The sequence below is a fragment of the Chaetomium strumarium genome (assembly GCF_033439665.1).
Source record: "Chaetomium strumarium strain CBS 333.67 chromosome Unknown B0T15scaffold_2, whole genome shotgun sequence".
NCBI lineage: Eukaryota > Fungi > Ascomycota > Sordariomycetes > Sordariales > Chaetomiaceae > Chaetomium > Chaetomium strumarium.
In genome coordinates, this window is record NW_026944430.1 from 516,738 (window position 1) to 542,588 (window position 25,851).

General features: G+C 51.3%; 6 protein-coding genes and 1 pseudogene across 7 annotated transcripts; 5 read left to right on the plus strand and 2 right to left on the minus strand.

The window, feature by feature from the left end:
- Positions 1–706: 706 nt before the first annotated feature.
- Positions 707–784, minus strand: B0T15DRAFT_t71 (annotated as a pseudogene). Its single transcript has one exon. The product of its transcript is annotated as a tRNA-OTHER (tRNA).
- A 7,233-nt stretch (positions 785–8,017) lies between these two features.
- Positions 8,018–9,191, plus strand: B0T15DRAFT_490449 (uncharacterized protein; the record flags this gene model as incomplete). Its single annotated transcript, XM_062866680.1, has 4 exons — positions 8,018–8,304; positions 8,389–8,592; positions 8,705–8,962; positions 9,053–9,191. The coding sequence occupies 4 exons, from the start codon at positions 8,018–8,020 to the stop codon at positions 9,189–9,191; spliced, it is 888 nt and encodes a 295-aa protein (XP_062723613.1).
- Positions 9,192–11,150: 1,959 nt separating this feature from the next.
- B0T15DRAFT_508365 (uncharacterized protein) lies at positions 11,151–11,968 on the plus strand (the record flags this gene model as incomplete). The annotated part of the gene is made up of 5 exons (XM_062867714.1): positions 11,151–11,168; positions 11,334–11,476; positions 11,520–11,619; positions 11,841–11,879; positions 11,939–11,968. The coding sequence occupies 5 exons, from the start codon at positions 11,151–11,153 to the stop codon at positions 11,966–11,968; spliced, it is 330 nt and encodes a 109-aa protein (XP_062723614.1).
- Positions 11,969–14,502: 2,534 nt separating this feature from the next.
- On the plus strand, positions 14,503–14,980 carry B0T15DRAFT_549706 (uncharacterized protein; the record flags this gene model as incomplete). The annotated part of the gene is made up of 3 exons (XM_062870227.1): positions 14,503–14,616; positions 14,678–14,873; positions 14,958–14,980. 3 exons carry the CDS (start codon positions 14,503–14,505, stop codon positions 14,978–14,980), a joined length of 333 nt encoding a protein of 110 aa, XP_062723615.1.
- Positions 14,981–17,839: 2,859 nt separating this feature from the next.
- Positions 17,840–18,511, minus strand: B0T15DRAFT_522758 (uncharacterized protein). Its single transcript, XM_062868647.1, has one exon. It carries the CDS (start codon positions 18,357–18,359, stop codon positions 17,892–17,894), a length of 468 nt encoding a protein of 155 aa, XP_062723616.1. The 5' UTR covers positions 18,360–18,511; the 3' UTR covers positions 17,840–17,891.
- A 2,051-nt stretch (positions 18,512–20,562) lies between these two features.
- B0T15DRAFT_390781 (NADH-ubiquinone oxidoreductase B18 subunit-domain-containing protein) lies at positions 20,563–21,001 on the plus strand (the record flags this gene model as incomplete). The annotated part of the gene is made up of 3 exons (XM_062864556.1): positions 20,563–20,593; positions 20,666–20,790; positions 20,897–21,001. 3 exons carry the CDS (start codon positions 20,563–20,565, stop codon positions 20,999–21,001), a joined length of 261 nt encoding a protein of 86 aa, XP_062723617.1.
- Positions 21,002–22,895: 1,894 nt separating this feature from the next.
- On the plus strand, positions 22,896–24,598 carry B0T15DRAFT_390344 (major facilitator superfamily domain-containing protein; the record flags this gene model as incomplete). Its single annotated transcript, XM_062864534.1, has 3 exons — positions 22,896–23,066; positions 23,094–23,632; positions 23,698–24,598. The coding sequence occupies 3 exons, from the start codon at positions 22,896–22,898 to the stop codon at positions 24,596–24,598; spliced, it is 1,611 nt and encodes a 536-aa protein (XP_062723618.1).
- Between the last annotated feature and the right edge of the window lie 1,253 nt (positions 24,599–25,851).

A 25,851-nucleotide genomic window follows, 5' to 3' on the forward strand; every position in this document is an offset into this window, starting at 1 on the left:
CTTGCATACAATACAACGCCAACGGAGACAACAAAGGTCACTCCATTCTTCGCGAATTTTGGTTACAAAGCAAATTTACGCCAGGGACCAGATATTGCAGTACCTAGGGCAAAAATCAAGGCAGAGAAGATGCATATACTATATACAATACTAAAAGAAGAACTCGAGTTCGTCAGACTTAGGATGAAGGAGTACTACGACAAACATCGGCTCGAGGGACCTCGCCTTAAGAAAGGAGACATAGTCTATCTTATTTCCCGGAATTTAAGAATGAAACGGCCAAGCCAGAAGCTCGACTTTAGAAAGATTAGACCATTCAAAATCGACGTAAGAATCTCGAGATCCAACTATCGACTTTCGCTACTATCAACGATAAAGCTATATACCAACGTCTTCTATATCTCGCTCCTCGAACCAGCACCTAGGAACATACGGGTTGCAAAGGATATCGAAGCCGAGGACGAAGAAGAAGAATAGGACGTTAAGGAAATCTTGGACTCGCGAATAGCTAACGGAAGGCTAGAGTACCTAATCAAATAGCTCGACTTCGGACTAGAAGATAATTCATGGGAACCAGCAGAACACCTTAACTATACGGAAAAACTAAAGGAGTTCTACCGATAGAACCCAGACCGACTAGGAGGGAAGTATAAAAATCTCCGGCCGGGTCGCGTCACCCTACGGTAACACGACCTATATAGAGAAGAAGCCCAGATAGGATTCGAACCTATAGTCTCCCAGAAGCATTCACTCGGGTATAATAACCAAGCTATACTACTAAGCTATTTCATTTGTCGGGAAACAGGCAACAAGAATCGGGGTAAGAACCCCAGGAAGGAAAAGAACGGCTGCAGGCAGCCACACTATAACACGACACGCACGGCAGGCACAACCAAGACCTGGCCACCATCAAGAACCACCGCCACCTTGGGAAGACGTCGTTTCACCAGAGGAACCCTGCTCGGATAAGAACGACGGACCACCGCCAACCAACCCAAAATCCACTATCAGAGAAGGCTCCAAGGAAACGTTAGGATATACCGAGTCCTACAACGGCATAAAGCTTGGCGATAAGCGAGGAGGGGTTGACGAAGTAGGAGGGGCAGAAGCCGACTCCGCCGCTGCCAGCGCCTCCGCTTCCTCACGCTCTACCCGCTCTAGTTCTTCTACGGTATCGATACCACGAGAGATGGCCCGCGTCATCTTCTCAAACCACATTCGTTTCTAAAGACGCAGGCGATTGATCTTTGCATCAAGGGCCGCGCGCTCGGCCTCCGCCTTTTCCATCTCGGATTCCAACTTATCATGTTGGGAAACGATACGCTGGAGTTGCTATATAGTAACGCCTTGCGCATCGCAGAAAGACTGATGACTGCGAACGCACTCGTAGCAGGCGGAGGATGCGTCGGCGGAAGACTTGCAATCAAGGCCGCGAGCCTTGCAGTATGAGCAAGGACTCTTCGCCATGGTCGCAGTACGAAGAATGATGGATAAAAGGTCGCTGCGTTCGGCAAGTTTGACTTTGGATTCCGGTTTCGCTCTCGATTTCGTTTTCTTCACGCGACCAGACATCTTGTCAGCATTTCTTAAGGAAGAAGAAGGAGGAACAACATGATATACCTGCAACGTGGGATGTTGGCACTATTTGAAACGGACTTGGGCTTTCGGGACGAACAGCCCTGGAGAGGGGGCATCGTGTCATGAACTAACCTGCAGAGGCCGGTGGGGGCCGACCTGCATGGTCAACGGGCGGCGCCCGTACCCAATCATTACGAGGAAGAAGGAACCAATGAGGATTAGGGAAATCAGGAACAATGCCAAGAACGATTGTTCCTGGGGAACAACGCCAAGGAACGTTGTTCCAGATGGAACAATGGGAACGACAATTGTTCCAAATGTTCCAGAGATCTAGGTACGGGATACCTAGGGGAGGAAGCTGTATATAGTTCTACCATTCTGCCTCTCATTCAGATAGCTAGCTTCCTCAGTGAGCAATTACAAGCAGTAAAGTAGCCCTACATTACTGTGCAGACATTGCGACTTGCATTGTTGTGAACCTTTTGGCTTCACCGAGACCTACAGTCCGACCAGCAGATACCTTCGACCGGCGAACCCTTTCAGAGGCAGGACTGCCTGTGGTTTCGTCACAGCTAGCTATTATCGAGGCTTTTTAAGAATGGAGACTATACCTTAGCAGTATAACCTACGAAGTCCAGGTCTATATAGACTATAAGAACTTGCGGTACTTTACTACTACTAAGGTGTTAAACGGACGATAGACTCGATAGGCAGAATTCCTTTCAGAGTTCAACTTCAAAATTAATTATAAGAAAGGCTCGGAGAAGGTACGGGTAGATGCATTAAGCAGGAGGCTAGATCACTTTAGAAACAGCCAACTAGAAGCCTCGCCACTATTATTTCAACAATAGCCAGACGGTTCCTTACGGTACGCTCCCCAACTGATAGAAGATCTCGATAACGATACGCTTCTACGATAGGACGAAGATCCCGGCATATAACCTCTGCAACCGTTTGAAGAATATTGCGCAGTCTTCAGGGAAGAACGGCTAGGAAAAGACTTCTAAGACCGGAAGCAGAACGATATAGACGAGAAGGCAGGCATCTCTTAGAGAGATAGAGCGTTATAGTATAATGGCAAGGCCTATATTATATTATAGGATCAAACGGAATTAATTAAGATAATCTATAAGTCGAAACTCGGAGGATATATAGGAATTGCCAAAACAGTCGCCAAGGTTTGGCAACACTACGACTTCCCAGGACTTAGGACTAGAGTCAAAACCATTGTATAGAAATATAACCTCTGCAATCGAAGCAAGTCGGTACGATATAAACCATACAGGCTCTTAGAGCCGTTGCCAGTTGTAGAACGACTATAGAGTTCGGTGACAATAGATTTTATCACCAAACTACTACTTTCGAAAGATTCGACTATTGGAACAAAGTACGATAGCATTCTTACTATGGTTGACCGACTTACTAAGTAGAGCTACTTCTTCCTATATAAAGAATTATAGTTAGCAGAGCAACTTACGGATATAATCTATCGGTATATCGCAGTAGTTCATAGATGGCCAGAAGAATAGATTATAGATCGAGACACTAAGTTCGTATTAAAGTTTTAGCAAGCGCTTATAAAGCGATTAGGTACAAAGAGTAAGCTCTTAATAGCATACTATCTATAGACAGATGGCTAGATAGAAAGGCTTAACTAGATCATCGAACAATACCTTAGAATGTTCGTCAACTTCTAATAGGACAACTAGGTTAATCTATTGCCAGCGGTATAGCTTATATATAATATAATGCCAATAGAGATAATAAAGGTTACTCCGTTCTTCGCGAACTTTAGTTATAAAGCAGATTTGCACTAGGGACTAGGTATTATAGTACCTAGAGCAAAAGTCAAGGCAGAAAAAATATATACGCTATATACAATGCTAAAAGAAGAACTCGAGTTCGTTAGGCTTAGGATAAAGGAGTATTACAATAAATATCGGCTTAAGGGACCTTGCCTTAAGAGAGGAAATATAGTCTACTTTATTTCTCGGAATTTAAGAACGAAACGGCTAAGCCAGAAACTCGATTTTAGAAAGATTAGACCGTTCAAAATCGACATAAGAATTTCGATATCCAACTACCGACTTTCGTTACTATTAACGATAAAGCTATATACTAACGTCTTCTATATCTTACTCTTTAAACTAGTACCTAGGAATATATAGGTTGCAAAGGATATCGAAGCCAAGGATAAAGAAGAAGAATAGAACGTTAAGGAAATTTTAGACTTACAAATAGCCAATAGAAGGCTAGAGTACTTGATTAAATAGCTCGACTTTGGACTAGAAGATAACTTATAGGAACCAGCAGAATACCTTAACTATATAGAAAAACTAAGGGAATTCCACTGTCAGAACCCAGACTAGCCAGGAGGAAGGCGTAAAAATCTCCGTATAAGCCGCCTTACCCCGTAGTAAAGCTACTTATATAGAGACAAGGCGTAGGTAGGATTCAAACCTACAGTCTCCTAGAGCAATCACTCGGGTATAATAACCAAGCTATACCATTAAGCCATTTCATTTGTAGGGAAACAGACAACAAGAATCAGATTAAGAACCCCAGGCAGGAAAAAGCGGCTGTAGGCAGCCACGCTATAACTCGACATATACGGCAGGTGCGACTAAGACCTGACCACTACCAACTATAAACCCCTACTGCCCTAAGGAACCAAGGAAGTCCCATTAGAAGGACCCGGATCGACCTCGGATGACAGTTCCGCTAGAGCGGCCAGGTCAATATCAGATAAATCAAGCCCTAAAGAACCCTAGTTAAAAGGAACGTCCGCCCTAAGCGCCTAAATGTCGCTAACCATACGGGATTCGGACTCCTGAATCCGACGGTCCTCCGCCTCTATCTCCTCTAACGATTGTATACTATAACGGAACAACTTAGAGCCCCGCTCCTTTAGGAAACGCCTCTAATACTACAACCTAGCGAGACGACTAACGGCGGTCTATAACTAAGTTTGAAGAACGAAGAATACCTCTTTAGTATCGGCCTCTTCTTATTCTAAGCGCTTCTGCTCGGATATAATCTTTGTCACTAAGAAAAGTCAGACGTTACGCTAGGAGGGGAGAAGGGAATATAGCCTATAAGACGACACTATACTAGAACTATCGCAAGAACGACTATAACGAATGTATTTGCTATAATAAGAGAAGTTCTATACGATATAGCAAGCAAGGTTGCGCTTGAAACACCAAGAGCAAGGCATAATATCTACTCTAGAGGATTCGACAAAAGACGCAAGAGCCGTACGCTCCTAGGCTTTCTTAGACTAACGCTTACGGACGCAGTCTGTCATTATGTCAGTATCTCTTAGGAAAGGGAAAAGAGAAGGCGCATAGTATGCTTACAATATAGGATGTTGGCGCTATTTGAAACAAACTTGGGCTTTCGGGACAAACAGCCCTAGAAAGGGGGCATCGTATCATGAATTAACCTACAGCGGCCGGTGGGGCCGACCTATATAGTCTGCGGGCGACGCCTGCGTCCAATCGTTCCGGTCCAGGAACGGACCAATCAGAAGAGGATCACACTTGGCATAGGGAAGACTTGGTGATCCAGGTATAAGGCTCACAAGGGATCACTAGTGATCCAAGGTGATCCAGTATAAGGGATCACCAGAGGGAGGCCGTAATCCATAGGAAGAACCGTAGTATATAGGAAAGCTAGTCACTCGTTCTGGAGGACTCTGGGAGTTCCCCAGTGAGCAATTACAAGCAGTAAAGTAGCCCTATATTACTATGCAGACATTGCGACTGAGCATTGTTGTGAACCTTTTGGCTTCACCGAGACCTATAGTCCGACCAGCAGTTACCTTCGACCGGCGAACCCTTTCAGAGGCAGGACTGCCTGTGGTTTCGTCACACTTGCATTGCCAACCATCAAAATAGCTCCCTGACTTCAATGTTGGCTGCTGTAGACCAGCTTACTAAGGGTACGATGGCTATAATGCACTAGGTGGCTCTCCTTCAGGCAGAGGTATCTTCGCTCCGTAAGGCTAACGAAGCGCTAAGCAAGCGCCAGAGAGCCAAAAAAACACGTATAGAGCTTGGAGGATCACTTACTGTGCAGGAGGTATAGGAGGTGGTAAGCCAGGGGGCTATAGGTGGAGAGGCAATGCAAGAAACACAGCTGGATGGTAGTAGTGCTAGGGGGGGTTGTACGAAGGTTCGGTGCTATGGTATATGCGGCAAGCCTGGCTATAATGTACGCACTTGCCAGGAGGGTGCAGAAGGGTCTGATTCATCTGTTTCTGATGTAATTGTAGTTGGTTCTTAGTGTTATTGCATTGCAATTGAGAGTAGTTATTATAGAGTAGTGGAGAGTGTCCCGCTCGCTGATATGTCCCGTTCGCTAATAATATACGTTATATATAATACTAAAGGAAGAACTCGAGTTCGTTAGTGTCACGAATTAAGCCAACAGGATAGCTGCAGGTGGGATAACCCGACGGGTGGCGCAGGGCGCACCCGAACCAATCATTTAGGACCAATAAAAAGGAGCTCTAAGGTGCTCTAAAGAGCAGACAAGAGCTTAGGGAGCTAAGCCAATCAGCGCGAGGGAATAGAAGCTCTCGATGGAGTCAACAGAGCACTAAGCTCTAGGGAGCTCTATAGAGTATATAAGAGCACCCAAAGATAGCCAGTATATAGTCACTCGTTCTGGAGGACTCTGGGAGTTCTCCAGTGAGCAATTCAAGCAATAGTCCCTACCTATTGTGCAGACATTGCGGCAAGCATTGTCGTGAACCTTTTGGCTTCACCGAGACCTATAGTCTGACCAGCAGATACCTTTGACCGGCGAACCCTTTCAGGAATAGGACTGCCTACGGTTTCGTCATATCTTGGTAAAGCTAAAAGGTTTATAATAATGCTAGTTGCAATATCTACATAATAGGTATAGACTACTGCTTGAATTACTTACTGGAGAACTCCTCGAGTCCTCTAGAACGAGTGACTATATACTAGCTACATTATATGTCTAAAGTGCTTATAGTCTTGGCTTTGAGCATCGTGGTCGCCTTGATGCTCATAGTGCTCAAAGTGGTCGGACTAATCACTTTAATCACCTTGCTCGATTCCTTGGCATGGCCCCTACTAAGCATCTCGCATAGTCGCTCATTATTGGTCTTATATTCTCTTGTAATGACTGGTCCGGGGCGTCCCGCGCCCCTGCGCCTTCCCTAGGTGGGGCCCCTATTGGTTTAATTTGTGACATTAACGATTTTAGGGTCTCTATCGAGAATATCACTGAAAATTTAGTAATTGCCTATATAGGCAGCCTTATAAAGCGCTATATATAAACTGCTATCTACTAGGCTAACTTTTATTCCATTTTAGATTAAGAGATAAACTAGATTACTCTAGCCCCCCTTAATAGCAATATAAAGCAGAGAGCGCTAGGTACCATCTAGAAGGTTGGGATTAGCTTTCTATTCCAGGAGATAGGCCGTAATCTCCTTGTACTTTAGCAAGTGCGCCAAGTGCAATAGAGTCCTTTGACGACCGTCTCTCACGTTCTAGTCTATATAGGTAATTCCCCTAAGGATCTTTAGCAAGACCCACCGCCCTTCCTCTATACTAGCGTCGCTGTTTTCCTAGAAGATAACGTAATAAACCGCTGTTCTTCCGTCTTTGTCGATGCGATTATTAACGAGGCTATTTTTTTGGTTTAGGATCGCTTGCATCTGCGATTTATTGCCGTAGCGGATGGCCTTTTTTAGCGTATCCAGATCTTTGTCTATTTTATAATGGTGGTTTTCGATCTTTGGCGGAACTATAGGGGCGGGGAGGGCCAGGTTTAGATAGAATGGCGCAGGATCAGTCGAATCAGGCCGAGCCGGCTTCGGATTATTACCCCCGTCTCCGGGTCCGGCTGTCTTGGTGGCCGTAGGCGCCATATTGCCAACAACCGTGGCGAAGTGCCTTACACGCTCCCTGAAACTAGGTCTGTTTTGCCTCTCCTCCGCGGCTTCATTGTCGCCACCCTCCCTCTGGTCGCAGGCGTAGCGACTGTGGCGCCCCCACGAGTTTAAGGATCCGGGGGATCGGTAATAAGGTCTGCCGGGACGAGCCCCGGTTGCTCTCGTTCGTCCGTCTCTATGACTTCCGTATCGTTTCTGCCTATCACGTCGGTTTTGAGCTGGCGGACTGAAGGTGCCGATTGACAACGTTGTAAAGCCGAGCACAGAAGGCAATGTTGAAGCAACTAGTACCTAGCTTGCAGTGCGAATCTGGCGAGAATCGTCGGACGGTCACCGCCAGGGGTGGCCATACTTTGATTATCTGGCCATGAAGACTGGATGGGAAAACGCAAGCACATACTAGTAGTTCAGTTACAGCCCATAACCTGCCCATTGGACAAGCAGGCAAAATACGAGCAGTACGTTGGCGGCCTGGTCATCACGATCCCACCGTACTCCATCACCGCCATGGGCGCATATCGCCAGACGAAGAGCGCCGACTTCCGATCCGTCTTCGTGTATGGCCGTCTTAACGGACCCCTCTTTACGATAAGCTTCGCCGAAGTCTCGGGTGTTGCGGTATCTTCCGGGTACAACTACACATCGCACTCGCCGAGTGCGGCGGATGTCGAGACCTTCCCATTGCTTTCCCGCCAAGGTCCCGCGGAGGTCGGAGCAAACAGCAACCCCCTCGACATGATCATTGGCAACTCTCCGTCTAGCTTCAGCTCATGGCTGCAGGCCGAAGAAGGCATGTTTTAGTTCTCGGTCGGTCTCCAAGCCGATGCGTGCCAGGTCCTGACTGTAGAGGCAACGCTCATCCTTGCTCTTGCCGGCAGGCTTAAGGCCAGTCTCATCGGGCGCGCCACGGCACAGATGCCGCCCGCCGCGAACAAGTCTCCCGTCACGTTTGTATATGCGGAGCTAGGCATTGTGGCGTCGATCGATAGCACCTCGTTTGTAGTCAAATCGCAGCTTAGCAGCAATTCCTTCGTGCTTACGCCCTTGTGCCGGATTCGGGGCGGTTTCGCGCTAGCGTTCTGGTACGGAATATCACCGTACGCGGGTGACTAGGTCTTTTCCGTCGGCGGCTACCACCCTGCCTTCAAGGTGCCGGGCCACTGGCCGAACCCGCCGCGGCTGAGCATCGCCTAGGTCGTATCGGACGGGCTCCGCGTCGGCGGCGAAGGCTACTTTGCCATCACCCCCGAAGGCGGTCATAGGCGGGGCATATATGATTGCCACCTTCAATACAGGGCTGATCTACGCCGACTTTGAAGCCTGGGTGTTATTCCTGCTCAACCACAAGCCGCTGTTCTTTGTCACCGAGGTGGGGCTGAGCATTACGGTCGGCGCCTGCATTAATATGGGCTTTATCTGCATCGACATCAACGGCACCGTTAATGCGGATCTGTACCTATGCGGTCCGCCATTCGGCGGATATATCAAAGTCGACTTTAAGCTTATTTACTTCTAAATCTACTTTGGTCCGTGAAACGTCAGGCCTAAGGCGTTGATATTTGACGAGTTCGCCGACGCCGTGGCCAAGCCGGCCCTGACGGGCGTAGAAGGGACCAAAGGCGCCGATAAGGCCGCGCTGGTGGTCGTGGCTCTCTCCGCGGGCGCTATAACGGATACCTAGATGGGGTACGACTAGAAGATGGGAGGGCTATAGCCGGTTCGCGCGGGGGCGTTGCGCTTCCGGGTCGAGTCCAAGTTCGCGGTGGGAGAAGCCTTTATCTATAGCAGCATCAAGGAAGATCCCGAGCATCGCGACGATGCAACTGTCCTTAACAAGTAGCCGATCTATAGGCGTTTGACCCAAAACCCCCGCCTACTGAAGTCGACGCTTACTATTAAGGCCTTGTGGGGCGGTGCCCTAGTCGAAGGCGGCAAGTCTTGGCGAGTGCTCCCGTTCGATAAGGCCCTGCCTAAGAGGATGTGGGCACAATGTAAGTTTCCTTTCCCACCCTTTTTCAGTTCTCTAATACCAGGTCCTGGAGATTCCGAAGCCGACGACCCTACCGCCTCCCCCTCGGGTAATAACTTGATGGACTCGATCCTCTCCTAAACCAATATTAAAGATAATACTAGCTTATATATTATCGGCTATTATTTCGTAGCGCCCGCTATTATCAGGCCTGATCTGGACACGACATTCCCGGAATTCAACACGGTCTAGGCTATATCGAAGGAGTTTTTAGCGAGGCCTGCTCAGCCTCTAATAGTATAGACCTAATAAAGCTCGACGTTCCCGAGCCGCCGGACGAGAAGCGGCCGTATCTTTTACCTATACCGGCGGACGATGGAACCCCGCCGCCCGGCAAGGCTATGGTTATACCTAATCCCGAGAATAAGGGTGGGACTAGGGCAGAAGACAAGTAGCTATTTTTATAACCTACTTATAAATAGGGGTGTTATTTTTAATTGCTGCTTGAGAATACTTGGTTAGAGTTGTAATACAACCTCTCTTGCTAGGGCAGAGCGGGCGTGCACTGGGTAAGAATAGGGTATAAACAGGGCGTGAACAGAGTATAAACAGAGTATATATAGTGTAAATAGGGTGCGCGCAGTATACGTAGCCTATCTAGCGCCAGTGCAAGCTATATAGGCCCTATAGGTATAAGATGTCGAGATTCAGAAGAGGTTATATTAACAAACTAATCGTAGAGGCTACATTAACTTACAACATTGATACAGATATCAGAATCCCACCACTAATATAATAGATATAGGAGCTAAGAAGATCAAGAGAGGAAACTGCAACCTTCTCTCTAGCTTAAATTATAAATGTCGTCCAGCTTTAAATGGCTTACTGCATTTATAGATCAATTCTTACTTCATTAGGAGACCTGGCAATCTCCAAGCTTTACTAAATCTGCGTATATATTGTAACAATCTCCCGAAAAGGCCCCTATACTTTAAGGCTATACCCGCTTCGGTGATTTTAGGCGCCAAGCGGCTTATTAAAGGCTTCTACCAAGCGTACAACCAGATCGTGGCCACTATAACGCCTGATATGGCACCGTTTTATAATATAATTATACCTCTAGCCTACAACGGTGATTCCTATATCTTAGGAGTCTATAGGCTTGCTCTCTACGTCTCTTTATCAACTAGCCCAGAGCTCCGTAAGAGGCGTCCCGGCAGGCTCATATGCTACTGGATAGATTCGTCTTTGAAATGTCAATATAGGAAGATTTGCTTGCCTTTGCCGATGCCATAGTACCCAGGAGCGGCAATAGCAAGGACAAAAGACCATCCTATATACGGATTCCTATAACCTATTATCTGCTGCTAAGGCTTTACCAAGACTACTATAGGAGTAGGCTAACCAGTGACGTCATCGAGCTATAGCCGTCCGAACTAGACGGAATACCTATGGCCTTATAGTATCTTATCTAATTTTAGCGGCTAATAAAGAGGGAGATGCCAGGTTACGACTGCTAAGGACTATATCCCTATCGCAGCGACGTTATAGTAGGAGCGTAAGAAACGCTAAGACTAGTTGAATAGTTAAAGGAGGTAAAACGACGAGAAATAGAATCAAAGGGTGGCTCCTTTAGTGAATGTCTACTTTCCTAGGAAATCCAATATTATAATGGTTTGCTCTTGGAAAGTAAGTCGAAGCCCTATAGTAGCCGGTGGCTGATAGTCAAGGAGTGCTTCCCTCTGCAGTATACCAGTACAGTCACTGAAGTCCTCAAAGATCTATGAGCACCTATTCGGACTTTGGGTCGTTGAGATGGCTTGGTAAAGAGCGCGACAAGTTCTCGCCCTCTAGCAAAGAGGCGCCGACATAGTCTGGCATGAAAAGGTCCAGGTCTTCGCCGGGTGGGATACCGACGCAAAGGGTGACGGGGACTCTTTCCTGGGCCAGGAGCCAAGTACGGCCTCCTTCCAACTTCAACATTGCGCCGGTATGTAGTGAGTTGCTGACTGTCACCACCCATTCAACGTTTCTACCCAGTCAAAAAATGTCCATGGTCCTGCCGGTTATCAACCTTCGCACGGGTTCACTCGGGGAAAACGGCACCCGCCACTTTTCGGCCACTACGGCTGGTGTGCAGGTAGTCCTTACTATTAGACCTACACCTCAGACGAAGTCTCATCGGTCACCACTTTGTCGTGCTCCTGTTCCACGAGCTGGGGCATGGAATCCAAGACTTGGTTTCTAAAACACGGTACGCTCGCTCCCACGGGCCCAACGGAACGCCGGTAGATTTTTGGAGAGATCCTTAGTTAGTACCTAGGTACCGTAGTTAAGAATTGGTGCTGATTTCCCGACCAGCTCAGGGGCATCGCCCAGCTGGACTTGCGCAACGCAGAGGTATGTAGTAGCTCAAACATGTTTTCCGTTATTATTAATATTTTTCATCCCGCTCTCAGAGTGAATCCCACGAGGGCACAGAACGGTAGGAGGTATCGATATGGATATGGAGTTCTGGAGAATCGTGGCAGCCAGGACGGCATGAAGCCCCTGTGCGATTTCTTCTTCCTTTCCCGGGAGCCAACCTAAAACCTTTCTCCGAGGAGCTCGGCATTGGATGGCCATGAGTGCACATACCACGGCACTCCGTGATTGATGGTGTTTGATGTGGGCTTCGGTTCCAACTTCCAGGTCTCTACCTACGGTACTGTGTAAGGTAAGCTCTTTGCTTGACATGGTGGCTATCCCAAGGCACCTGACACACCTGACCTCTTAGAAATCAGTCGAACGAGGGCAAATGCAATCGGCGCTGTTATGAGTGACGGGCAAAACTTCGACTGTGTCGATTCGATTGTACAGCCACCCGTTGTGCGTCAATTAAGTGTCGTGACACTGTCGTCAGACTTTGAGAAAGAGACTCTCACTCAGCTCCCAGATTTCAACCAAGGCGTTATAATGGCTACTTTTCTAAGGAAAAGCCCGTATCCTGCAAAACGAGGTGTTGCCGAGCTTTCTGACTCATGCGCTAGATCACCATTCATAGCCGTTTTAACTCTTATGCATACGAGTAGTCTCTGTGAATTTCAGACTAGGACCGTTGTCACCAGCTTGAAGTTTCTGCACGGTTCAAGTTGGTTGAAGACTTGAAGCAACTTACTACCCATAGTGGAGCAAACCTCCAGCCAGATGATTGATCAATTCTCTTCACTTGCAGGGTGGGGCTCCGTACGTAGCGGGAAGGTGGGGTAGTCCTGTGTCCAATCAGCAAACCCCGCACGGACCTTCGAACAAGGCAAGCCATCCGGTTAGTTGAATTCCGGCAGAAAGTTGCAACAACTGAGACGTCATGCCTACTTTAGATGCATGGTCTCCGTTTTTGTAAGTCGACCCTCGGTGCTGCGAGCGATGTGCAGCATCTCGTCGGAAAGTGCAACACATTAAGGACTACCGCTTCTCAAAGATACGATCATGGAGTGCAGTTCGTGAAGGTAGCATCTTCAGCTGGTCAATGCGATTGGCCGCTGTAACAGAAAAAGCGCTGCACAGTGCAGAGCTGCCCGAAGTTCGAACGGCAGCGATGGACAACGGAACGCTTGTGGCCATAGCCTTGATGCTCCAGGTACCTTGGTTGGTCAAAGTGCGCGCTATTCCTGCTCACCTCGTAATTATTACCGGTGTCGGATCCTACGAGTATTCGACACTGCCAATTCCTAGCGGGTACGCCGGGTACTATGGTAATAACCGTAATATGATTCTGAATACGCAAATCGGAGATCACAACCCAGTCAGCACTCGACTACTGTCTGGCATTGATAGCGCAAGAAACTCCCGGGGATAATTCCCAAGAAATTGCCAGCAGGTGGCTGCTGACACATGATGCCTTGTCTGAAAGATTTTGGACGTGAGACCGAGGGGAAACTAGCGCAGTCAACAACAGTCGACACGAATCACTGCTAGAAAGCTATCAATTCATAGCGTGAATTGCATGGTCACTTGCCTCAGTAGAAGACAATTCCGTAAGACTGCATGACATCCAAATCAGGTATTCTGTCGCTGGGAACAGTGCTCTGAACAGTGTGGCGAGATGGCCATGTCGACAAAAGGTGGTAAGCAGTGCTGAACTGGGGCGTAGGTACTACTTCACCCCTGGCCCCTGTCTAACTTGCTCCTTCCCATGGACTTTCCTCACAACCGACACTCACCACCCACCGATAACTCCCAACAACGCCGCCAATTTGCAGCCCTGGTCATGTGGGCAAACCATCCGCAACGCTTCTCGCTCTGGATTGCGCAGGTTTTGTCCTGCATGCGTACCCTACCCCCCTTTCGGGGGCAATTCGGTAACGGATGGCAAAATCCGGGCTGCACATGCGAAGTAAGTGGACAACGTAAGTTTTGGTGGAGTGTGCACACGATTGTGCGTTGGCAGGTGGTGAGGGTAGCCTGCAGAACTGAAACTGAGCCATTCAGAGCAAGAGACGTTGACGTCAAGCCATTCGCTTGCCCGGGAGACTGGTGAGGGTAGCCTGCAGAACTGAAACTGAGCCATTCAGAGCGAGAGACGTTGACGTCAACCCATTCTCTTGCCACAGAATCCCTGGGAGCTGGTGAGGGTAGCCTGCAGAACTGATGGGATGGCAGAGGTACGTACAGCACTGCGGGAAGGTATATCAAGCTGACCTCCCACCCGCTTCCCTTCCTTCTTCTCTTCCTCCAACTCTCAACTTCACTCGGGCAAAATCAGCAGTTCGTACTAGCGACATTAGTCAGGTATCTTAAGCTGACTTTCACCTGTTCCCCTTTCTTCCCATCTTCCCCTGACATTCAACTTTCCATCTCATCTTCGCATCCCATCGTCCCTTCCCATTTTCGCATTCCATCTTCGCATTGCATCTCCCTTTGCCATCTGCCCATTCCATCTTCCCATTACATTTTCTCATCCCATCTTCCGTTCCCATCTTTCAGTTCTTCATCAAACAAACTCAGACCTTCACAGGCTGACACCGCACCAGATCGATTCGAGATGTTCCAAGCCACCATCAGTTTGTCGTTCATCGGCATTGTTGCCACTGCGCCCATTCTGAACACAACATCTCCTGTTGTGTCAGATATTATCGACGACTTTCCGGTTTGCGCAGTAAGTACTACCCATCATCCAAAAGGCGTTTGCATCATCATAGACTCACATAATTCTTCAGAGATCTGCCATGACTGAGATGCTGAGTCTAGGCCCTACATACGGCTGTGCCAATGTCAACGGCAATCCGGACCTTCACTGCATTTGCATCCATAAGCAGTTCAAGTCGGTCACTAAGTCTCGCGTTCTCAGCAGCTGCCCTGACCCGGCCGACATTGATACCGCCAAGGAAGTAGCTACTCGACGCTGCGTAACCAGTAAGTCACCACACAGATTCCCCTCACCATCTTCCTAACCTTCTGTCTACCCATTGCTAACACAACACAGTTCTCACCTCACAGAGCCGAGCTTCGTTGCTTGGTAACTTACAGTTGGCCGCCGTCAACACGAGCGCGCATAAGACTAGTAATGTTACAACTGCCCTCCCCGAAGCGATCTTTACCATCGATGACGAGGAGGATTTCACAGCCTCTGCCAGATGCCTCTTTCCGCTTCACGCGCTCCTCTCCTTTTGTTTACTTCTTCATTTTCTCCTTTCCTAACAAGCGGTCCTGCGCGGTTGGGCGGCGGGTCGGGACCCGGCTCAGTCCAAGAAAAAAAAATGAAAGAAAAAAAGAATGAAAAGAAAAAGCAAAAAAAAAGAAAAAAAGCAAAAAAGAAAGAAAAAGAAAAGTGCAAAAAAAAAAGAAAAGAAAAGAAAAAAAGTAAGAAAAAACGACGCGCAGAAAAAAGCACGAAGAAGAGGCGCATAAAAAAGAAAAGAAAACTAACCTAGGTCCGCATGGCTGGGAGGTTGGGTCGGGCCTGGGATAAAATCCGCACCCCGCGTGGTACGTGCGGTATGTCATCCGGACCCCATAGGTATCCATGATCTTTCGCTGGCTCTCAGACCAAGCAAAACCGGAGGCAAGAGATAGCCTCATCTTCTTCTTCTTTATACCTTTTTAGGTTTCAGAGTGATCCTCTCCGGTACGGCTTGCTTCTTGCCAAGCATGAGGAGTATCATGGCCTCGAGGCACATACATATGATACTCCGGCGCGATCATTCGATCGTTCGCTTTGCCCGCGTGGTTGGGTGGTTGGGTCGGGCATGGGCTTCGAGGATTCATCACTTCGTTGTGGTATCTTCTCGGAGCAAACGAAACAAACCACATCCTTCTCCGGTATGTCTTCCCGATCACCCTTGTGCTGCTAACATATCATCTCCAAGTCGTCAAAGCAGAGTACACTTCCCTCCGGTCTGCTTTCTCCCATCCCTTGAGCAGTTGCTACCATACCTAGCGGTCTTCGCTTCGATCCAGCAAAGCAACGGACAATCTTGGCCTTCGGTACACTCTGGTTCCTTCGGTATGTCTTCTCCCAACATCTGAAACAACGGCTCATGGGACACTTTAACCTTTATACACAGAGCTTTACTAGGCGCGGCCAAGCAACTTCCTGAATCCCACATTGGTTGGGTGGTTGGGTTGGGATTCGGGACCCCCTTTTTAGAGCCGCAGGAACCTCCCGTCCCATTGCTGTCTGATCGGTTCTTAGGACATCTAGAGCCCGGGCTCCGCTGTCTCTAACGAATCATCTGGGCCTTTTGGTGTCGGTTCGATCGCCGGACCCGTTGCCGTCTGATAGACTCCCAGGAATCTTCGGGTTCCTGGCTGGTCATCTGGGCTTATCGGATTGTCTGGCACCTACCCCAGGATCATCTGGGCCTTACGGCTGTCTGATAGACCTTTGATGTGGATCAGGCCTCGGGCTGTCTAGGGCGATCTCCAAAATCACAAAGGCCTTAGGATGTCTGGTTGATCCTTAGGAACATCGGGTGCTTTCGGGCTTCCGAGCGTACTTGAGGGTTTTCTAGATGTCCTGGGTATGTCTGCGTGGTTTGGGGCTTCTCTACACAGCACCCGGGCCGAATGCCCTGATCGGTCCAAAGGTCATCTGGGCCTTCCGGCTGTCTGATCGGTCCTGGGGACCTGCGGCTCGTCTTCTTCTCTACTCTTTTCATCTGCCCACGTTTCTATACTCTTTTTATTTGTCTATTCTTCTCTACTCTTTTGATCCGCTTACTCTTCTCTACTCTTTTATCCGTCTTTACTCTTTTCATCTGCCCACTCTTCTCTGCTCGTTTCTTCTACTTACTGTTCTCTATTCTTTTATCTGTCTTTACTCTTCTCAACTGCCCACTCTTCTCTGCTCTTTTCAAATACCCACTCTTCTCTACTCTTTTATCCATCTTTACTCTTTTCTCTGCCCACTCTTCTATAATCTTTTCATCAGTCACCACTCTTTTCATCTGTCTATTCTTCTCTATTCTCTTCAGCTCTTGCTCGCGTAGTCGGGTGGTTGGGCCGGGCAAGGGCTCAGCATAGTTGGCGACACCCGTCGAGTGGCTCGGCTCGACGACAACGCAAGACTCGCCGCGTTCGGACTCGACAACCCACCGACGGAGTCGCCGACTCGAATACGCCTTTCCGCCTGCGACCGACATGGCGATGCGGCCGAGCGATGCGACCGCCTGCGACCGACGTGGCGATGCGACCGAGCGGAACCCCCGAGGCGACACCCGCCGAGTGGCTCGGCCCGACAGCAACGCAAGACTCGCCGCGTTCGACTCGACAACCCACCGGCGGAGTCGCGCCATGCCTTGGTTGGGTGGTTGGGACGGGCATGGGCTCAGCATAGTTGGCGACACCCGTCGAGTGGCTCGGCTCGACGACAACGCAAGACTCGCCGCGTTCGGACTCGACAACAACCTACCGACGGAATCGCCCACTACCGATACGATCACAGGAGGGGTTGGAGGACTGGATGGATGGGGGGTAAAAAGAGGAGGAACAGTGGCGGTATGGGAGGACTGGATGGGTTGGAGGACATGGCAATGCGACCGCGCAGGACCCGAGGCGACACCCGTTGAGTGGCTCGGCCCGACGATAACGCAAAACTCGCCGCGTTCGACTTCGACAACAACCCACCAACGGAGTCGCCCATTACCTGGATGGATAGGGGGTGGTAAAAAGAGGAGGAATGGAGGCGGTATAGGAGGACTGGGTGGGACAAGGTCCGACATGGTTGGGTGATTGGGTCGGGCCTGGGCGGCACGACAACAGAGCGCGACGACGACGAGCACAGGGGGTAACACGACCTGGATTTCGAAGGCCGGGGCGTGATTCTCTAACAGGTCCGACATGGTTGGGTGGTTGGGTCGGGTCTGGGCGCCACGACAACGAGCGCGGCGACAACACTAACCGACCACAGATTGTCCAAGCAGGGCATAAAGCCTAAGCGACAATGATGTCCGGTGCAGCTGTAACGTTCACGGCTGGGTTTGGAATCTGGATTCGTCTCAGCCAACAGCCGGAGTATCCAGAACTGGACTTCGAGGGGCGAGGCGTGGTACGCCAGACGAAAACGGGTCCGACATGGTAGGGTGGTTGGGTCGGGCCTGGGCTCTGCGATGCGGAGAGCAACGACAACACTAACAGGACCACAGACCATCCAAGGCGGGCGAGAAATCCAAGCGACAATGTAGTCCGGCATCTAAGGCCGGCTATGTTGGGAGGCTGGATTTGGACTCGGCGAGGATCGTCCGAGCTGTGCTCGATGATCCGTGATACTAAGAAGTAGACGGAGTTTGCGACCTGTATCGAAGCCGGGGCGTGTACTCTAAACGATAATAGGTCCGACATGGTTGGGCGGTTGGGTCGGGCCTGGGCGCAGCAACACCGAGCGCGCGTTGCAGCGAGCATTCAAGTGACCCAAGGAGTCCGGTATGCTGGTGTGGCTGGGTTGGAATATTCCAGCTCAGTGAGGATCATTGGGGCTCTTCTCCAACGATTCTAATCCAGGCCGTGATACTTCAAGGTGTTCCTTGATGCATCAACAAGAGTGCGTGCCCGCATGGTAGGGTGGCTGGGTCGGGCATGGGCTCTACGGGGCGGAGATGGTTGGTTGGACAACCTTGACTATCGGGTATAAGCTTGGTGTCCCCTGCCTTTGACGGCTGGGCTGGGATACTCTAAGCTGTTTGTCCGACCATCAACAAGAGTGCGTGCCCGCATGGTAGGGCGGCTGGGTCGGGCATGGGTTCTGCGGGGCGGATCTCAAGTTAAGGGGGCTCTCTGAGTGGCCAAGGAGTCCGCGTATGCTGGCGTGGCTGGGTTCGAATATTCGGGCTCAGCGAGGATCATTGGGGCTCTCGCTTAACGATTCTGGGTATGCGCCAGCAAACGAAACGGCCTAGCTTTCGAAAGCCAAGCCGTGATACTCCGAGGTGCTCTGTAGAGCGTTAACTTGAGTGCGTGCCCGCATGGTAGTGTGGCTGGGTCGGGCATAGGCTCTGCGTGGCGAAGATGTTGGTGGTTGGACCGTCCATCGGGCATAAGCTTCGAGTCCTCCCCCGTTTTTAACGGCTAGGCTGGAATTCTCCAAGCTGGTTGTCTGACTGTCAACCAGAGGCGATGCCCGCGTGGTAGGGTGGTTGGGTCGGGCATGGGCTCTGAGAGACGACGATCTTCGGAGACTGACTGATCGGAGGACAGGCGTGGTATGGGCCATAAGCAGTCGATGTCGTGGATTAATGAAGTAGCGGTAGACATCTTATAGGTCTAATTGACGACTGACTTTCTCTTCAGGTGATCGCTTGCTGGGCTGTAGGTGAGTTGTGGTAGCTGATCCGTCGAGCCCCTCTTGGGTAGGTAATGGAGAGGTAACAGCGTTCCCTTCCTCCCCTCCTCCTCTTTCCTCCTCCTCCCCACCCCTCGCTCCCAGGGGCCCCGCTCCTCCAGCGTCTCAAGCGTCCCCTTCTCAAGCGTCCCCTTCCTTCCCTCCTCTAATCTCTCCAGCGTCCCCAGCATCTTTCGTTTCTTTTAGCTTCTCTGCTTTCTCCAGCGTCTGACTTCACTGCCCGCTTTGGGTTTTGCCTGCTTCGCCCGGTTCGTCTGCTTTTGTTCTACCACCCCTTCCCCTTCTCCATTCCCTACCAAAGATAGGCCCGACAGATCAGCTCCCACAACTCACCTACAGCCCAGCAAGTGATCACCACCATATTCAACAGGGGAACGGGGAAAGTGGATGGTATTGCCCTCGGAAGCCTCATATAGCGTCTCTCTATTGAGGCAGCCGGTTCGAGTCCGGCTCCCCTCTTCCGATTCTCGGGAGCGGCAGCTCTGCCTTCCCTTCGGGCGTCCAGGTATACCATCCTGTCTTGTGAAGAGGCGTCTACTCAAGAGATCATCTCCTACTGAATCTCAAAGAAGGTATATGTTTGGGCCGGACGCAAGTGGCAAGTCTGAACTCTTTCGGGTTCTGTGTCTTGAAGAGAGTTTCGGCGAATCGAAGCTGAACATTCGTTTCTCCGGCATCAATCGGACCCCCACGTTGTTGTTCTGCTGGTCAGCTGCCTCGATCCGATGTAGATGTTGCGAGACGGAGATGGGCAGTTGGTGTGCCATGCGCCGTCCGATCAGCAGTAGCCGGGAGGTGGACAGGATACGCCTCCCCAATGTACTGTACAGGAGCACGGTCACGACGACAGGAATCTTGACGAGAACCTGATGGCTAATGCGGTAAAATTATGGCGGCGGGCTAGCTGAAAGTCTGAATAGCATGCGATCTAAACGTAAAGGGCCCCGAGCCAGATTGAAAACGAGCGGCAATCACCAGGCAGTCTCTCTTCGGGGGTGGTATTTGCTGGGCCTCCCAAAACGGCCGGATCCAGCTCGCCCCCTTTGACGAGGAGAAGTTGGAGATCATGCAGTGTTTAACCGATATGTGGGGTACACTCACGTGAGCACCACGTGCAGTTCCAAAGCCCCATATCCTGCCTCAGGCGTCAGGGCGCAAGCCGTGAGCTCCACTTCGGCTTCCTGGCGTCAGAGTTGAGCGAAGAGCACTACCATCCACATCGAACTGTCGCAATTGTCGCTGCGGTCGCCGCAATTGCACCATAAAATGGCGTTAGAAACAGCAGAGACTGCAAGGCGTGAGTCCCAGCGAGCAATTCTACGCCTTGCCACCTCCGTGAGCGAGCTTTGCTAACCTACAACGGCCACAGGGGCAACCCGCGAGGAAATGCGCGATGCGAAGCTTCCCCTGCCGTACCGCGACAGCTGCGCACACCTGCTGATCCCGCTCAATCGCTGCCGGTTCGAGACATGGCATCTGCCGTGGAAGTGCGAGGTACGAATCCACGATTGAATATGACAGGAAACAAACTGTGGCAATAAAGGGAAAGGGGTCTGTGTGGAGGGGTGATGAACATCGATTGACTCCGTTTTGCCCACAGGACGAGAGGCACAGCTACGAGAAGTGCCAATATGTCGAGTTCAAGAAGCGGGTGGCTAAGATGAATGAGCTCCGGGAAGCCAAGGGCGGTGCTCGCAGCAACTGAGAGGCAGCGATGTTGGCATAGGGGAGGGGCGAGCGACGGGCTCGCCGTGTACATACCGAGGAGCGCAGTGTAGGGTGGCAATGATAGACTGCATACCACTGCATCCTGGGGTTGATATGTTTGGCTGGCGGCAGGGTTTATGGCTCCCCATGGTCGAGAAGGTTGCGAAACGCGACCGAGCATCTTCTCCGCCATATTGCTCCAAGCCCATCTTCATGAGACGAAGCGGACCTTCTGCTGACATAATAGAGGGTGCAGCTGCTTCTCTATCGAACGCCCAGAAAACCTTTCACGCAAAGGGCATTTCGGCCGCCGCCCCCATACTCTCAACACGATGCGTCGAAACACACTTCAGTACAGCTCGTATCCGGCCGCGGCTTTTCTATGGGTGCCCGGTTCCCCGATGACGCTTGGGAGCACTCAGCTGCCATCAGCCGTTCGGGTCTCCAACCCACTGGCCCCCGCAACAGTCACATGCTTCCAATAGATACTTCCGCGAGGAACCTCCAGCAAGCCTAGCTGCGATCTCAGAGAGAAAGGTCCGTGGAAATCAATCTTTCACCACTGATAATCCAGTAAGTGGTCTCGCTCTTCGCAGACACAAATGCGATTCGTCAAACTGAGCCAAGACATCAATCACTGTTCTCCACGCGAGTCTCGATGTCCACGACGAGATGTGTCCAGGTGAGTGGAACCGTGCCGCTGCCCAGTCACATGAAGGTCATTTCTACGCATCCAAGTTCAAGCATACCCCCAAAATTGTGGTGCATGCTTGCAGTAGCACCTCTACTGTGTATCTGCCTGTGGCGCGACGCAGGCGACAAGCATGATGTTGATGTTGTCCCGCGAAAGCCGGGATGCCAAAAGTTATGGGAAAGACTGTGGTACCTATTCAGACGCTCTACTAGGTAATTTCCATCGTGTATGTATGGCTTCCGGACGGATCGCTAATCTCAGTGTCAAGCCGCCAGTTCCTTCGATGCCGGGGTCCTCAACGATAACCAAGGGCTGCGCCGATGATAGGGACCAATCGAGAGGTGAACTATTGACGCCTGAGGATGCCGGGGAAGCAGACAATCGATTTTGTCGGGGCTGCAAATACCCGGTTGCAGGTTACTCAGCAGGAATCGCTATAGCCGGAGGTGGTTGGGTGCACTGGGCGTGTCGCCCCCTTGGGCACATCCGACGAGATGCAGCCAGGAGATAAGGGAACCCTCGCTGAAATCCCTACCTGTGCCGGACTGCCCGTCGAAGCGAATCCAGCATGAATATTCCAAGGTCTGGGCCTGGCGAGAAACCAGGAAAACGAAGACAGACATCTCCCCGGGTCCGAACTCCTGGGACGGGCGGGACAGGCCTTTTATCCCGCGGAGATGATCCCCTTTGATAACCTGCCAAACCGGATGTCAATCCAGATAACATTCGCCGCTATAGATAACGTTGGTGCGCGGTAACATCCGGCGCGCACCCAGATGGCTCCTTTATCTCTGCCAAGCCTCCCCCTGGCCGGAGCCTCAGCCCTAGTGCAGATAAGGAGATAACGCTCTCGCAGGGCTACCCGGTTGGCGGTGGGGGCGCCCTCGCCCGTTCCGGTGCGTGGGATGGGACGGTTTCATTACTAGGTCTCGGAGATGCAGATTTCGAGCCCTCAAAAGCATCCCGGATCCCTCCCTCGACGAGCTTGGCCATCGGATCGTCACCATGGATGCCGGCGGGATGATCGCGGCCTCGACGTTCGACCTGGCTGAGATGGGCAACCTCTGGATCTATATCTATCACGGACCCTGATGCTTTCCCCAGAGCACTCCGCAAACCGCAAGCACCCCATAAGACAACGTCCACTTCCCGGCCAGAACCTTGTCATCCGCAACGGTCCTCGACAAGACCAGCCGACATGGGCTTCCAGATATCCGACCTCTGGCGCGAGCCGGTGCTCAACCCGGTGAACAAGAAAGCACGCAGCGTACCAATCTTCAACCCAGTCGACAGGCATGGCCGTGTCTTCTTCTTTTCCTGGCTCGGTTTCATGCTGGCCTTCTGGGCCTGGTACACCTTCCCGCCCTTGGTATGGCCCACAACCCGAGAGTGAAAGATGGACACGCCGCTAACCCGTCCCAAGTTGAGCGTCACCATCAAGAAGGATCTCGGCCTCAGCTCGGAGCAGGTCGCAAATTCGAACATCGTCTCGCTCGTGGCGACCCTGGCGGTTCGCTTCTTTGCCGGCCCGCTGTGCGACCAGTTTGGACCGCGCAAGGTGTTCAGCATGCTCATCCTGGTCGGAAGCATCCCTATCGGACTGGCCCCGCTGATCAAGGACGCGACGGGCCTGTACATCATCCGCCTGTTCATCGGCATCCTGGGCGGGTCCTTTGTGCCCTGCCAGGTCTGGTGCACCGGCTGGTTCGACAAGAACGTCGTGGGCACCGCCAATGCCCTGTCCGGGGGCTGGGGCAACGCCGGCGGCGGCATCACCTACTTCATCATGCCGGCTGTGTATGACTCGCTGTACCACCGCTGGGGCCATACCCCCGACGTGGCATGGCGCATCACCTTTGTCGTCCCGCTGATCTGCCTGATCGCCTGCGGAGTCGGGCTCCTTCTCTTGTGCGAAGACACGCCCACGGGCAAATGGTATGTTTCTCTCTCTCGCATGATCCTCCTCCCTCACTGTATGACTGACCAACCTCCTCCCGCAGGAACGACCGCCACCTCAACGTCCAGCACAACCTCGAATCGCACGGCATCACCGACGCCATCGTCACCGTCCCCGGCACCATCGCCGACCGAGACCCATCCAGCACCCTCCCCTCCTCAGGCAACACGTCGGACCTGGAAAAGGGAAAGTCCTCTGACGATGTCGAGAAGCAGCCGCCGCAGAACACGCTTCGCCCGCTCTCGGCCCACGAGGCGCCCGTGACCATCACCGAAGCGCTCGAGACGGCCCAGGGCGAGGTGATCCAGAAGCCGTCGGTGCGCGAGGCCGTGCGCGTCATGTGCTCGCTGCACGGCCTGTTCCACGTGGCGACCTACTTCTGCTCTTTCGGCGGCGAGCTGGCCATCAACAGCGTGCTGGGCGCCTACTACCTCAAGAACTTCCCCGCGCTGGGCCAGACGCGCGCGAGCAACTACGCGGCCGTCTTCGGCTTCCTCAACTTTGTTACGCGCCCGCTGGGCGGCGTCGTCGCCGACCTGGTCTACACCCGCTTCGGCCGCAGCCTGTGGCTCAAGAAGATCTGGATCCACGTCTGCGGCCTCCTGACGGGCGCGCTGTTGATGGTCATCGGCTTCTTGGATCCGCATGATCTGGGCACCATGGTCGGGCTGATCGTCCTGATGGCGGTGTTCCTCGAGGCCGGGAATGGCGCGAACTTTGCGCTGGTGCCGCACGTGTATCCGTACGCGAACGGTGTGCTGTCTGGCCTGACCGGTGCCGGGGGTAATCTGGGGGGTGTGGTGTTTGCGATTATTTTTAGGTTTATGGATAATGGGTCGGGCTATGCGAAGGCGTTTTGGGTCAGTGGGATTATTCATATTGCGATTAACCTGGCCGTGTGCTGGATCCCGCCTATTCCGAAGGGGCAGATTGGCGGTCGCTGAGGGGTATATTTCGGTTTATGTTATACGGGAAGGGGGATGGAATATTTTTAGAGTTTTCTTTTGACTTTGAGCGGGTTTGAGCGAGCTGATAGAATGACAATGCTATGTTTACCTACTAACGTATCTTATAAGCGAGATGAACATATAAGCGAACTGAACACTTGCCACCATACTATAACAGTCAACTACAATTACAACACAACAACATTATGAACCTACTATAATTACATCAGAAACGGCTGAATCAGATGCTTCTGCAACCTCCTGACAAGTGCGGGCATTATGACCAGGCTTGCCGCACACACCACAGCACCGAACCTTCGTACGAGCCCCCCCTGCACCACCACCATCCGGCTGCATTTCTTGTGCCACCTCCCCAACTACAGCCTTTTGGTCTAGTAGATCCTTTGCATCTTCTACTGCAAGTGATCCTCCAAGCTGTACACGCGTTCTTTTGGCTCTTCGGCGCTTGCTTAGCGCCTCGTTGGCCTTGCGGAGCGAAGCATTCTCTGCCTAAAGGAGGGCCACCTGGTGCATTATAGCTATCGTACCCTTGGTAAGCTGGTCTACAGCAGCCAACATCGAAGTCGGGGAGCTATTTTGATGGTTGGCAATGCGAGTCTTGATGAGCGTTGACTATGAGTTGGCTTCTTGGGGGTTGTATGGTGTCTGGAAGACCCAAGATTGTACAGTGCCTGGCCGTGAGGTTGGGGGTGTTAGTATATAAAGCTTGATATCTAGCTTCGAAAGTACCCTCTCTGGATCGTATGGTATAAGGCCAGCCCCTATAAAACCGCCCTGTATATTCCTCTTGGTGATAGAGGCAAAGAAGGCTGTGCGAAAGGCACAAAGGAACTCGAGCTTGCTTACGTGGCTGATATACGCGCGTATTAAGTCCTCGATCTGGCGGCCGTACACCTGCTTCAACGGCCTAAAACAGCCAATATCAAGGGGCTGGAGGAGGTGGGAGGAATATAGAGGTATGCAGAGCGTGATAATATTGTTCTGCTGGCAGTAGAGCTCGAACTCGGTTGAGTGGTGGCTTTCGTAGCCATTGAGGATCAACAACCGGTATTTGCCCTTTATCCGAGGCGCTGTATGGTAGTCGAAGTGCTTGATCCAATCAAGGCCTACTGCATTGGTAGTCCAGCCATTGTCGGTAGTTGCAATACGCCAATCGGCCGGGAGGTTGCATTCGGTATACCAGTTGGCGAGGTGGTATTGCGCCGCTAAGATGATAAACGGAGGGATAG

Bases quoted from the DNA above. Each gene is read 5' to 3' on its own strand.
- B0T15DRAFT_522758 (XM_062868647.1), bottom strand. From the start codon at position 18,359: ATGCTCGCTGCAACGCGCGCTCGGTGTTGCTGCGCCCAGGCCCGACCC.